General features: G+C 31.0%; 3 protein-coding genes across 5 annotated transcripts; all 3 read right to left on the reverse strand.

Annotated features, from left to right (window-relative positions):
- Window positions 1–2686: 2686 nt before the first annotated feature.
- Window positions 2687–4363, reverse strand: LOC8286753. Its single transcript, XM_002514825.4, has one exon. The coding sequence runs from the start codon at window positions 4042–4044 to the stop codon at window positions 2875–2877; it is 1170 nt and encodes a 389-aa protein (XP_002514871.2). The 5' UTR covers window positions 4045–4363; the 3' UTR covers window positions 2687–2874.
- A 319-nt stretch (window positions 4364–4682) lies between these two features.
- On the reverse strand, window positions 4683–8790 carry LOC8286752 (5-methylthioadenosine/S-adenosylhomocysteine deaminase). 3 transcript variants are annotated; one of them, XM_002514824.4, is made up of 10 exons: window positions 8509–8789; window positions 8228–8400; window positions 7689–7847; window positions 7434–7583; window positions 7166–7309; window positions 6380–6536; window positions 5819–5991; window positions 5612–5667; window positions 5324–5426; window positions 4683–5001 (listed from the first exon to the last, which is right to left on the reverse strand). In XM_002514824.4, the coding sequence occupies exons 1-10, from the start codon at window positions 8717–8719 to the stop codon at window positions 4912–4914; spliced, it is 1416 nt and encodes a 471-aa protein (XP_002514870.1). In that variant the 5' UTR covers window positions 8720–8789; the 3' UTR covers window positions 4683–4911. The 3 variants fall into 3 exon arrangements, with proteins under 3 accessions (XP_002514870.1, XP_015572279.1, XP_025012425.1); XM_015716793.3 differs by having other exon boundaries at window positions 8228–8365; window positions 8509–8787; XM_025156657.2 differs by lacking the exon at window positions 4683–5001 and having other exon boundaries at window positions 5323–5521; window positions 8509–8790.
- A 3121-nt stretch (window positions 8791–11911) lies between these two features.
- LOC8286751 (auxin-responsive protein SAUR40) lies at window positions 11912–13255 on the reverse strand. Its single transcript, XM_015716646.3, has one exon. The coding sequence runs from the start codon at window positions 12670–12672 to the stop codon at window positions 12148–12150; it is 525 nt and encodes a 174-aa protein (XP_015572132.1). The 5' UTR covers window positions 12673–13255; the 3' UTR covers window positions 11912–12147.
- Between the last annotated feature and the right edge of the window lie 874 nt (window positions 13256–14129).

The raw sequence follows: 14129 nt of genomic DNA on the forward strand, positions 1-14129 counted from the left end.
TGTTTTTATTTTATTATTTTGTTTCCTGTTTTTTGATAAAAGGAAAAAAAAAAAAAAAAACTGATGCTCTATGTTGTTTTGGTGACTGTTGATTGATAGATTATGGATCTAATTACAACTAATTTGTTATTTGGTTAAACATAATAATAATAATAACGTAATTTAAAAAAAAATTGAGCTAAATAAGTCTTAATAAAATTATGCTTGTAAGTGCAATGAATTTGAACAGAAATTATGAAGAAAACAATTAAAGTTCAAAATATACAATTCAGAAAAATTTTAAGATGTATAAATATATATTCTTTAGATGTTTTACATGGTCATAAAATTATTTTGTTATGATCTTTCATAAAAATAAATAACTTTAGCAGCAAATAAATCTAATATTATTTTTCTAAATACTATTTATGTACATTAGATGCTCTAGAATAATACTACAAAAACAGAAAAATAGAATCAATTAACATAATTAAATAAATGAAATTTGTACGAAAAAAGAGCAATTAATTCATTAAAAATTTCATTTTCTTGAATTGATCTCAAAGGCCCACAACAATATATATTATACTTTTTCATTGTTTCGACATCTTCCTATGTAATAATGATGTTATCAACATGGCCATAACTCATTGCGCCTCAAAATCAATGCAGTCAGAACTGATTTAAAATTTAAAATTATAATTTAATTTTTAAATTTTTTTCAAAAGTAAAATTCAGCTAAAGTTAATTCTATTATCATTGTTATGATGAGATTAATATATAATTTAATTAAAATTATTAAAATAGAACACATATTTATAGTAAGAAATTTTATTTTTATTATATTAGGATAAACATTAAAATTAAACTATGTTAAAAATAAAAATTTTACTCAAATTTAATAAAATATTAATTTCAAACGATTTTAATATTAATAGAAATCCTAGAAAGTAAACTATAATATTAGTTTTAAATTTTCAAATGCATTGATTTTTAAAGAAAGAAATAGTAATTAATTTTATATATAATAAAATCGATATATAGAGCTACTATTGTTTTAGAGTAAATCTTAAGAGGAGTGACTCTTATTGGAAAGTTTCAATAATGTATATATATTAAATTTTTGATACAAATTCACCTATACATACTACTAGTTGATACACTTTATCATTGATTTAAGACCATTTCTAATATTATTTTTAATTTTAAATAATATAATTTCTATAATAGAAAATATCTTAAAAATATTTATTTAAATTCAATGTACTACTTAAATTTTATCTTTATTTTAGTTTTTAAACATTTATAATTTTAGTTTCTCTTTTATTTATTTTTTAGTTATTAATAGAAAATAAAATTTATTTATATCTACTAAATGTATTTTATGATGCATTTATTCAATATAAAGTGGAAAATAGTTTTAGCTCTTTATAATTTTACTCTTTCCTTTATATAACGTAATACATTAAAATGTTATTTTATTACACGACTTTTTAAAATAAAAAGATTTGATATATATAAATATTTAAAATATTATTTTATTATATGACTTTTTAAAATAAATTTTTTTGATATATATAAATATTTAAAATGTTATTTTATTATATAACTTTTTAAAAGATGCTCTAATTGTGCGACCCATTAACTTTTTCCTTTTTTTGTTAATTTTTTTGTTGTGAAATAACTTAATTTTCCTGATTGTGGTAAATATGGTTCAATTAGATTATAGAAAGAGAAAACTTCTCTGAGGCACATGTGCAGAAACTATAAACCAGCTAGCATAATTAATAAATTGATTTTATTTTTTAAAATTATGTTCATATGCTGGATGAATTATGAATAACAAGCCATGTGGACCTTATCATTAATCAAATGAGTGTAGTAATTTACTTTCTTTTTCAATTAATGATAATTAATCTAACTAAACTAGTTGACCAGGCTCGGGAGAGAATGAATACCTACCAATTTAATACAACACTTAAAAAGAAATGATGCAGGCGTCTAGAATTTAATAAGCTGATAGTGTTGTAGATATTTAAAAAAAGGACCCTTTTATCTTATTTCGCGAGATTGTAGTATTTGACTTGGCCACAGGGACGCTTAAGCGAACATACTTCCCAAAATGACCAGAAAAAACAAGAAGAGAAGGAAAAAAGAGAACTTCCTTCTCTTACTTGTGTCAACCTCACTAATCACTGAAATGGGTGTTAATCTTGAATGGGCACAGGTCAGGTTGCATTACACATTTAATTGGGGACAGAGAATGATTAAACAGAGATCTTGTGATGGTAAACACACTGACTGACTGATAAATGAGAATGCTATAGAATTTGATGCTATGTCACATCCAGGGATTCTGATGCTATTGGATAAGGCTGTCTTGATCATTCTCCAGGTACCAACCATTTTAAAAACCAGAAACAGAGATGTTATGAGATCTACAGAGCTACCCTTTGGATAACAGCAGAATATATAATGTTAAAAGGAGAAACAAAAGTCAATCCTAAATGGGCACCTCATGGTCTGGGAGGCTCTACTTTCTTCTCTAAGGTATCGGAAATGCTCCTCTAAGAATCATGTGCACAGTCCGCACAATCGCACAACTCCAAGAATACGGACAATGACATAAAAGAATCAAACAAGAAGATAGGACGATCACGCAAGAATACCAAAAAGCAAGCAAAGGAATTCAATCAACAGGCACTAATTAGCATATCCAAACTCACAAAAGGAAATCATATTATCAAGCATCGTACACTGAAAAAAAAGAAAAAAAATTTCATACATCAAATAAACTGTAAGGGCTCACCCGGTGCATCGAGTGCTAGTTTATTGGCCCGGAACAACTTGCACCAGGGCTCGCCCTCAGATCAAACAGACTATCTTGAAGAGAAACTAACTTTTTCCGGATGATTTCTTACAATCTTGAGTTGATTCTAAGCAATCAGCTAAACCAGCAGAATGCCTCTTCTTCTTACTCCTTTTAGACCTCTCACACATAAAAGCCCTCTCTAACTGCTCAACTCTCTGTGAAAGTGAACTCAACAACCTAGTTTGCATCTCATTCCTTTGGAACAACTGCGTCATTAAACCCATCATTTTCTCATTATCCTCCATCATCTTCTCTAACAATTCTCTACTCTTTCTACACACAGCCATCTCCTCCTTATTTCCTTCACCACCACAAAATTGATCTTGATCTTTCTCATTATCTCCTACTTCCTTCTCATCATCAGGCTGCTTCTCCAAGGAATCAGAGGAATCAGCTTGGCTGCTCTCCCCTTGAATACTACTACCACTACTACTACTCATTTCCATACATTCACTCACATCAACATTTTCCCTAATTGCAGTCAATTCCTCAGCTGGTGCTGCTGCTTCTTCTTCTCCTTCTTCTTCTTTGCTTACATTAGAAACGCAATCACATGTAGAATCAACAGCATGATTTTGTGTCTGATTAACAGCATTCTCGAAATTATTTGAATTGAAACTAGAATCTTCAACGTTAGGAGGTATATCTGTTGTTTCTAGGGTTTGATTAGCCAAATCTTCATCCTTAGCCACATTATTAGCGACAATGGAATCAACTAATTCTTGTAATTTAATAACCTTCTTAATGACAGCTCTTCTTAAATCCCTAACACCAGAATCAACACCGCGAACAGAATCCAACCTCAACAGCAAGCGCATAAGCATCTCATTAACCTTCAGTCTCTCTTTACTATCTTTCCTCATCAACTCCCTAGTTTCACTCATTAATATCTTCTCAATTTCATCAACTTCACTCTTAATTTCACCAATCTTCTTCACACTCTTTCTCACCATAAAACCCCTAAACACCTTCTGGATATTAACTGCACCGTCCAGCCTTGTTTCCTTCGACATTAACGGTAACGGTAACTGCCGTTCCGATCCGTCCGTCACAGGGATCATCACGACCTTACAAGAGGGCGGGGTTCTATGGTCGACAGGTACCTGTTTGGAAGAGTAAGGGCTGTGGTGGTGATCATAGTAGCGAGAGGATTGCGGATATCCGAACCGGTTTGCGTAGAATGGATAATCCATATGATCAATCAACTACGGGAAGAAGAGAATGTGATGATTATTGTTTTCGTTTGGAAATTTTGTCTGATTTTTAATGAATGATGAGAATGGTTATGGTGTGTGTTGGTATTTAAATTCGGCGAGAAACAATTAGGAATGTACTACTACGCATTGAAGAAGGAATTGCGACGCCAGGAGGTTCCAGAAGTTTCAGTGATATTCTTGGCGGGATAGATAGATGGATTTGAGGTTTGACGAAGTTTGGGGCGGTTCTAGATAACACTAGAATCTTCTACTGGTTGGTTGAATCGAATCGTGCACTGCGTAGTATTGTATAGCAAGTCTCGTGTGGGCCCTTAGCATGGCCCATATATTAAAATAACGAGCTTTTCGTGTAAAACAGCAAAAGAATTTAAAATTCGTATGTGAAAAGGTATTACCAGATAGCAAGTCGTCTTGCGATACATGCATTTGCATCTATATATTGTGAAAACAAAGATTAATTATTAATGCACAAGATAATCAATTATAAGTCCACCTTCTATAAATATATTCAATCACATAAATCAAGTAGTACCAAAACAAAATCGGTCGCAGTAAAAAATATAAAAAAGAGATTGTTGCCATCCCATCTAATCATAGGATGTGCACAGATAATATGAAATGAAATTAAATGCTTCCACTAGAAAGGACTATTTGTTAAAAGAAAAGAAAGCAAATCATGAACTAGCTCAGAATTGTAGTATATCATATTATATATTGAATGTTACTTCCAAGAGCCTATTCTGCTAAATGCTCATTTCTTTCCGCATGAAAGATATATGCACTCTTTCTACAGACACTGAGAAGGGGAAAAAGAACGAAGCCCTCTTCAGAAGTTACAGAGGATTAGATGATATTCATTCTGTTTGGGATGCTAATACCAGCCCTCTTCAGAAGTTCACTAGACGCTTCCTTTGCCATTGAAAGTACTTTTTCCTGTCCAGAAACAGCACCAATGAGTACAGTATTAAATTCTGTTGGCGAGAAAGAAGAAGGGTCTTTTCTGGTGGGATGGGTGGCCCAATCTAATAGAAAAACTAAGTTCTACTTTCTCAACATATCCAAGCCCAGTACTTAAACTTCTATGAGATTTTAAAAGAGATCGTATTCCACTAAAAACAATAGTAATAAAAATATTAAACAAAGACTCATTCTGTTGATTAATATGAATGCAATATATTTAGCCAACAGCTGTCTGCTATTAATCTAGACTATACATCATTTAACTGATAAGCAGGAGAATGCTATTGTAAAGTACCTCATCCACATTCAAAATCTTCTTGTCCTTCATAATCCACTTGCCATTGCACATTATGGACACAATATTCTCAGTGCGCATGCAGTAAACAAGGCCTGAAATGCTGCATGATGGTAAAAAGCAAATATATAGTCCATGATGAACACGTGTTTCATGGAAATTGATGGCTGATGTTACGCCCTTACTTCACAACACATCCTAAGTAGATGTTTAAACTCACATCATTTTAGATGGCAAGAATTTTACGTGAACAGCTAAATTTACATTATTTTAATCTTATATCCATACCAGTCATGAACAGGAACCATAGACCATGTACTAGGATTGATCACGATCAAGTCCGCCTGCCAAATTAATAAAATATATCATAATCAGCATTAACTTTCTAGAAAAGAATGTAGAAGTTAGATATTGACTTAATTGCAGTTAAAGCATACGCCAGATAGACTGGGGGATGCGGGTGGGAAGAGCAACTAATTTAGCTAATAGTCCAACCTTTTTCCCAACCTCAATTGATCCAATTTCATCATCCCAGAGTACTGTTTTCGCACCATTTATAGTGACCATCTTGAGAACAGTTTCAGCTGGGAGAACTGTAGGATTAGTTGTTCCATTTGTAAAAACTTCTCTTCCTTTATTCATCAAAGAAGCCAGATACATTTCATCCACTGCAAAGACATGAATTCTGCATAACTTTCCAGTGATATGCTAATTAAAAAGAAAAAGTTGCTCATAAGTAGATATTTAGTATACAAAGATCATTAATCCATTTTTCCTTTTCACTATTTTTCAGTGAACGGGAATGCCATACTACTTGGTACTGACAGCGTCCATCATTCTTTTCATAAGAACCATTTCTTGTTAATACGGGGTGGCAAAATTTTGCATGTCAGTAATAGCTAATCCTGATATTTAAAATTGCAAGAAGAGCAAAATGTGTGCAAGCATTTCCTTCTTGAGAGTGTGGGCAATCTATCAAATAAACTACCCACTAATATGGAAATTACTGAACATGTACAAAAAGTGAGAAAACAGAATATCAGAAGTGAAACAAACCCATGCTCATTCTATTATTTGATGGTGCACCATCAGTTCCCACAGAGACACAAATGCTGGAATCAAGCATCTCCTTAATAGGTGCAAATCCAAGCATTCGCATTGCAGAAGCAGGACAGTGAGATACTTTGACCCCAGCTCTTGAAAGAAGACCAATCTGGTAGAGACAAGATAACAGTACAAACATGAACAATATGATATTGGGACTAGCTGTAGGCAAAGTGTAGAAAACCGGTATTTTCTGGTAACCAAGAAATTATCAATGCATTAACAGCATTGAGTACAAATACATAACACAAGTCAGACAGTTGACGTTACAATGACATGCAAAGGAAAGAAAAATTAACAAAGTGAAGTTTGTCTACAGACTTATTAAGTACGAACTCCCATTCAGAAATGCTAGTTTCAGATCACAATGCAACTTCCAGAGATGCTTCACAGTGAAAAAAACGAAACACTTGCAGAGTTAACACGTAACAACCTAATCTATGAGAAAAGTAGCATGGGATATATGAAGATTTATTAAAATAGTTGTCAGAGTTTCAATAAGGGAACGCAATTGTTGTTGTAATTCATAATAGTATGTAATTCCTAAACATCCAAGACTGTAAGAAAATTGTGAGAACCTAAAACACATACAATCTAGCTCTAGGGGCAGGAATAAGCATGGGAAGCTACAGCCTAAACCAATCTACACGACAATCTCAAGTCCACATACTCACTCAAACTTTCTATAAAATGATGAAAAGAGTTCCCGAAAAAGAAAAAATAGTAGCAGCTATTCACCTCGGCATTGTTGACCCAAACTGTGTGAGCAGCAAGTAAGTTCTTTTGCAAAAAATCTATCTTATCCAGGAATGTAACAGTTCCATGTTCCACTTTTCGTGTATCCATCACAACTTGATTCTCATAAGCTATTTCTGAAACATGCTGAGGATTAGGAAGATTAAATAAATCCATATTTCAAACACAGTAGAGCCAATAAAAAGCAGCAATAATTTCTTATAATAAAATTTATGCATCAAAGAGATAGAGAGAAAGAGAGAGACACTACCATATGGATTCCAGTATTCAGTTCCCTAGCTATATCTCTTGTTTCAAGTAATAGACGATCAGTTGAATTCATAATTTGCCTGATTCCAAACCATACCCTAATGCGCCCCTCTGCTGTATTATGATACTTCTCGTAAAGCTCCTTTTGAGACTGTTCCCTTGAAGTGAAAATCAGACACTATATCTAAGTTCTTTAACAACAAAAACGCACGCACATGCACATATCTCTATATATAACCTCCAATTAATTCTAGACCTGAATACAATCATCTGTAGTTCGACTGGCCCAAGATGGTGGTAAACCTTCACCAGAATCCATAACTGACTGAGTTAAACAAGCTCGTAATCCTAATTCCTCAGCTGCTTTAGCCATTCCAGATACATGTTGCCCTCCCGCCTCAGCAAAACAAGTAACCTAATTCGAACTAATCCATCAGATTTCTTTCCAAAACCAAACAAATGATGTATAAGATTTCGATTCTTGATTCTTGCAAAATCATGTCTCTCTGGTGGCATGACTCCATTTCTTTCAAAATGCTGAAGTCTAAAATTACAGAAGGTTAATTACATTGGATTCTAGCCAATTCTCGTGTTTGGATAGTTCGAATTCAATTCTTTCAACTTCGAAAAAGAAAAGGCGTTTTGCCAATTTTACAAGAATTCAATTCTTAAGTTGAAAAAATTGGATTCTAACAACTCATACACGAAAATTGACTAAACAGAATTGGAATGAATTCTTGCAATTTTTTTTAGACACTCAATAAATATGCAATTAAAGAAAAAAATAACACCAACACCAGAATGGATGAGTTCAATTCCACAAAGTAAGGTGGAAATATAAGAATCAAGCTCAGTCATATTAGATTCATAAGGCCAGATTCTACGGTGCAGCCACGTCATCAAATCCACGTCATCAGCTATCCCTCTACCTAGCTGTTGCGAAGTGTGAACATGCGTGTTAACGAATCCTAGTAGTTACGGAACGCACCGTGTCAAATCAATTAACAAATCATAAAATTAATTAGAGAAAGTTAAAAAAAAAAAATGAGGGAGGGAAATTGAGATATAGAACCAACCAGGAAGCAAAAACTGGCCGTGGAGGTTGATAATATGATCTGCGATTGTGGAGTATTCGCCGAGAATATCGGAGGATTGACCAATCGCTTTGATTTTATCTTGTTCGATAAAGACGCCGCCGTTTCTAAAAACTCGAGATTCAGCGTCCATCGTAACAATCGCCGCATTATGGAGTATTATCAAGACTGAGCTGCTTGTCTTCGTCGCCATTCTGCTTTACTCCGTAGACAGTACTTTGCTGCACGCACTGCTCCAAATGACAGTGAGTCAAAGTTTTGACTTTTTGTATCTATGTTTACTCTCTTCCTCTGAAATAGCACAAAACGCTTCGTTTTGGATAAAACATTTTTCCCTCTCTTCTTTTTTTGAAAACAGAAACTAAAATTGTATTAAATAAAGAAAATTACGTTTGAATCAGATTTTATGTGCAACCTATTTAAAAATAAACTTCTAATATAATTCATTCCTACATGAGTTTTGGTATTTGGTATGCTATATATAAAAATAGAAGTCATTTTAAATTAAATGAATTACAAATTTATATTTGATGTAAGTGTTAACATTCAATTTAACATTTTAGTTCTTTAAAATGCCATTCATATTTTTTTTTAAAGATAAAATAAATAAAATGTCTATTTATACTTGCAAATATTAAAATCTCAAATTTAAAAAGTATTTTTCAAAAATTTATACATAAATCTTATTTATTATTAAATAGTGTGTATATATATTTATATATCAGAAGAATAACTAACTAAAATTAAATTGAACTAAAATTGAATAATCTTATATTAAATTTAAAAATTGTCATAACTACTCTAAAATTAGAATTGAAAACTTTCATAACTACTCTAAAATTAATATAAAAAGAAATATTTGCAATATATGTTTAAAAAATACTGGTTCTCTAGTTTTTTTTAATTTACGGTATGATTATTTTTCAGTTACTTTATCAAAAAATAATCAATATTATAATCTTAAAAAATTAAAAATTATATTTTTATATTTTAACACAATAAAAAATAAAAGGATACTGTAAATTTAATTAAAAAATAAACATAGATAATTTTATTTTATTTTTTCCATTAGAGTTACTGTACGGCATAAGGAAAACTATGAACATCTTTTGTGCCAACTTTCCAAAGAGGAAGGAAAATTTTTCCCCCAAAACATAATGGTTAGGACTTGAATATTGGACCATGCCAAAGTAGCGCTCGGTTTCTAGTCACTTTTGACAAAAGCTGAAAGTAGGGCGTTTTAGACCTTTGTTATTCACTTATATTAGATTGGATGACCCATGCAACCATTTGGTATTCATGGGATTAATTATGGCATTTATTTTTGCTGATTGAGACATTTCCAAGAGGCACCTAATCACTTATGATAACAGTACGAGGACTATTGCACCTCAATAGTGGTTCTCATATCAATTTAATGTCTAATATTAGGAAGTGTTTAGTTCAAAAATGATATTAAAAATCAAATTTATCTAGAAAATGGACTAATGAATGAAGAATACTCATCTATTTATAAAATTTATAATTTCTTTTTTAACTACTTAATGTGAATTATCTTCTTGTTTTAGTGTATAGATTTTTATTCTCTTTGAAATTCTTTTATTAAATAATTACAATTTAAAAGGAAAAAAGAGTTCGAGATCTATTTTGAGATAGAACTGTCCCTAGCCAGTAGACTATATATCCGGTAGTTGTATTTTAAAATTAAACTCGGAAGACTTCAATTTATAAATTAATTTTTTATCATCAATAAGCAAATAGAAAAAAATAATTAGTAAGGTAACAATATAATTGATTATTAAATTTTATATTTAATTTTGTTTTGATTATAAAATTTTGATTTATTTAATTTCTACCATTCAAATTTAATTGTATTGTAATTTAGTCAAATTGCAATAAAAGATTGGAGATGATAAAAATATTCAATAAAAAGGATAATTAAAAAAGAAAAATACGACATACTATTTTCCTATTGATAAGATAATTAAATTATAATTAAAATTAAATCTAAATAAATAAATTGAATAAATAAAAATTTTATAATCAAAATAAAAATATAAAATTTTAATTATTTGCCTTAAAAGAATCTTGCAAATAATTGAGGCAAATTAAATTCAAGAACTGACATCATCACATGACAAATTGAAGGTAGAAAAATATATTAAATTCAGAAGTTAGTGTATGGGGCTCGAACTAAGACATAAATCTGTGAGAAAAAAAAACATGCATATTAATATTAAATCCAAAATCTCTGCCATAAGAAATAAATAAATAAATAAATTGCAAAGGTCAACTTAGATGAACAGGCATGCGTGGTAGCGACATATTAAGTATATGTATATCAACAAAGGTTGCTGTATGAATTTTTCCTTTCAAATTGCTCCTTTTAAAATAATTTTTTTTGAAACGAAAAAGAAAATTAAAATATAATATATTTTTTTTTATTTTCCTACTTATATATAATTGCGCATAATCTATTAAACATTTAGAAAATGTGTATTCAAATTTATATAATACCTTTTTTTAATCCAAACATAAATATAATACTTGAAAACTAATTAGTAATTATCTAATGATTAAGTAAAATAATAAAATTAGAAAAGATTTACATATAAATTGTAGTCAATGCATGAAGGAGTCATTATTTTTTTTTATATATATATACGTAAAGTTAATTTAGAGCACGTTAGACATGATTTGTTACCGATGGTATAAAGTTTTAATACAATTATATCCTCATAGTTCAAATTAGAGATTTTAGTTAAGCTATAAGAGATCTTTATTATTTCATTTATGTACTCTTTGATGTGAGTTATATATATATATATATATATAAAATGTGCTCTTTTTAATGAAATTGACAAAAATGGCGGCTTATTTTTCTTTTTTCTAACCATTGCCTGCCACATTCTTGATATGCTTTGTATCACTATCAAAAATGGACTCCTCCACCTTTCTACATTACATCGACCCATAAATTTATCTACTTTATCTTTTGTTCTTTTGCTCTTTTTAATTTGGGCTACCAGTTCTCCTCTTTAGCTTATCTTAATTAAAGGACGACTAAGCAATCTAAGAACAAAACCCAAAACCCAGTAAAAAGAAAATCTTACTTTTGGAAGGATTAAGGATTATAATTGCAACAACTTGTTTATATTATATATGAGAAATTCTCTATACCACCCCATCAGTAGGTAGAGTTAATTACATAGATGATAATATAAATATAGTAATTAACACGTAATTACTATTAACCTTGTTCATGATTAATTAATCTCAATCAACATAAACATATATATTACGATACAAACTTCCCAGAATACATATGAAAAAGATGGATCATTTCTTTCTTGTTCAAAGATCATGAAAATCTAAACACTGAAGATATAAAACACAGAGTTCATATATTACAATGTAGTTTTCTTACATACTATGATTTCATCACACATACTTGACAAGTTGTAGCTAAAGTACAAAAATAAAGACAGAACCTTTTGCTTTTTTGGACATTGATTGGAAAAGGGATATGGAATTCGGAGACATTAAAGTGCCGCACTTGAAATTATTAAGAGCAAAAGAGAGCAGGCATGAACTGGGATTGGTTCAGCATCTGATGTCAAACTAAAAGTGATTTAAAGCGGTCGTTCTCGACGGGCTGAGAAGGCGATAAGACCCATAATTCTTGGAAAAGCCACAACCTTGTCGTCGATGAGGATGAATAGCTTCGTCGTCACTGGAATCCATAGCCACAAGAACTTTGCAGAAGATATCCACGTTGCATGGAAGTGCAAGAGGGCCTTCAGGATTATACCCGTATTCTGATTCAGCTTCTTCAAGTAGAACTTTGAAAAGTGGATGATTTGCGTATTCTGTCTTGATCACGAATCTTTGTTTCTCTGGTCCAACATACACTGAAAAACATCCTTCAGGAGCTACCCTGCGTTTCCTTGAACTGCTGCTGCTGCTTCTCTGATCATCATCTCCAATTGAAGGGTGGATATGGAGGTGCGGAAGTGATTTGCTCTTAGTTATTAGACTACCAACTAGCCGTGATGTTCTCTTGCTGCCACGGCCGAGTGATTTGCATCTCTCCCATGTCTTGATGATCAGATTTCCTTTCTTTCTTTTCTCTCTAGTAAAATCCATTGATTATATATATGTATATATATATTTGGAACAGAAGCTAACTAATTATGATTATGTATGTATATGGATGTTGAGCTCAAAAACCACACACAACATCTCTCTTCATTAGTATATAACAAAAAGAAAATGAACTTGTATGAAGTTATGAACATGAAATCAAGAAAGAAGATGGATTAATAGACACGATTATTTTTCTTTGGAAAAATAAAAAAGAAGAAGAAGAAAGAATGCTTTCTAGTAATATATAGTGTAAAATTTTGGAATTTAACCTCTGTCATAAACCAAGTGAAACATGAACTTATTCCTTGGCCTCATTGTGTTACTCATATCTATCAAAATCAACAAAGAAAGTTGTAATCATGAAAATTAAAAGAAACCCCAAAGAGAAGCAAACCAAGACATTCACAAATGATGATCAATTATAAATAAACTGATATAGAAATTGAGGGTTGAAGAGAAAGTAGCCACATAAGAGAGAAAAATCTCTTCAGAATTAAAGAAGGAGAAGATGACAGAATAGAAGGGAGCCTTCTGCTCTGATCACTTTGCTTGATCAAGAGGGCAATTCTAGGCAGGGAAAGATATGTAACCAACCTGTATATATATAAATCCCTTAATACACAAAAATATAAATATATTGTTAAAGATAACCCACTTGTCAACGCAAAATGAAAAGTCTATTTCTATATTTTTATTGGTTAAACTATTTCTATTTATTTAAAAAGAAAAATGATCTGTGCCCCGCAAAAATTAAAGTAAAATGAATTGTCCATTTTTTTTAATGTTTTCTACTATTTGATCCTTACAAGGACATGAAGAGGCTAATTTCCGTCAACTAGCAAAAACAGCTGCTAAAAAGTCAATTTGACTCCTGAAGTATTTTGTAATTAAGGTCTAATTTGTCTCGAAACCAGTTCTCAAGTACCCACCAAAACGTTCTACTAATGGATGATTATCCACAAAATCTTTTTTATTCGAAAATCTCAATAAGCCATTTCTTTCTCCTCCTCATATGACAACAAGGATGGTTGGTCTAAGTTTCAAATGACTCATTGTGATTTGAGCTTCTCAAAGATAGCAGTGTTATTACTTAACTTCATTTGTAGCAACGGTTCAATTTGAAGAAGGAAGCTTTTGAGAGAAAGTTGACCTATATAATTTTATTATGTGATTTAGACCGTGGTTGTAGATTTAAATATAAAAATGAACCCTTTATTTCAAAAGCTTTATATCAACTAATTTTTAGACGATTGAATTGAAGCTAATCAGCTATAAATAAAATTTAGTGTAATAAAAAAAACAAATTCATGTAATTAAGAAAAAATGACTTTGGACGAGTTAGACTTAAAAGATTAGTTCATATGCCAAATTGAAACTTTACCAAGAAATAAATGTAAATAAAATCAAAAAAATTCTCTATCATACATGGAAGTGGAGAAGCAGGTTTTACTTTTATT

The sequence above is a fragment of the Ricinus communis genome, chromosome 7, assembly GCF_019578655.1.
Source record: "Ricinus communis isolate WT05 ecotype wild-type chromosome 7, ASM1957865v1, whole genome shotgun sequence".
NCBI classification, from domain to species: Eukaryota; Viridiplantae; Streptophyta; class Magnoliopsida; order Malpighiales; family Euphorbiaceae; genus Ricinus; species Ricinus communis.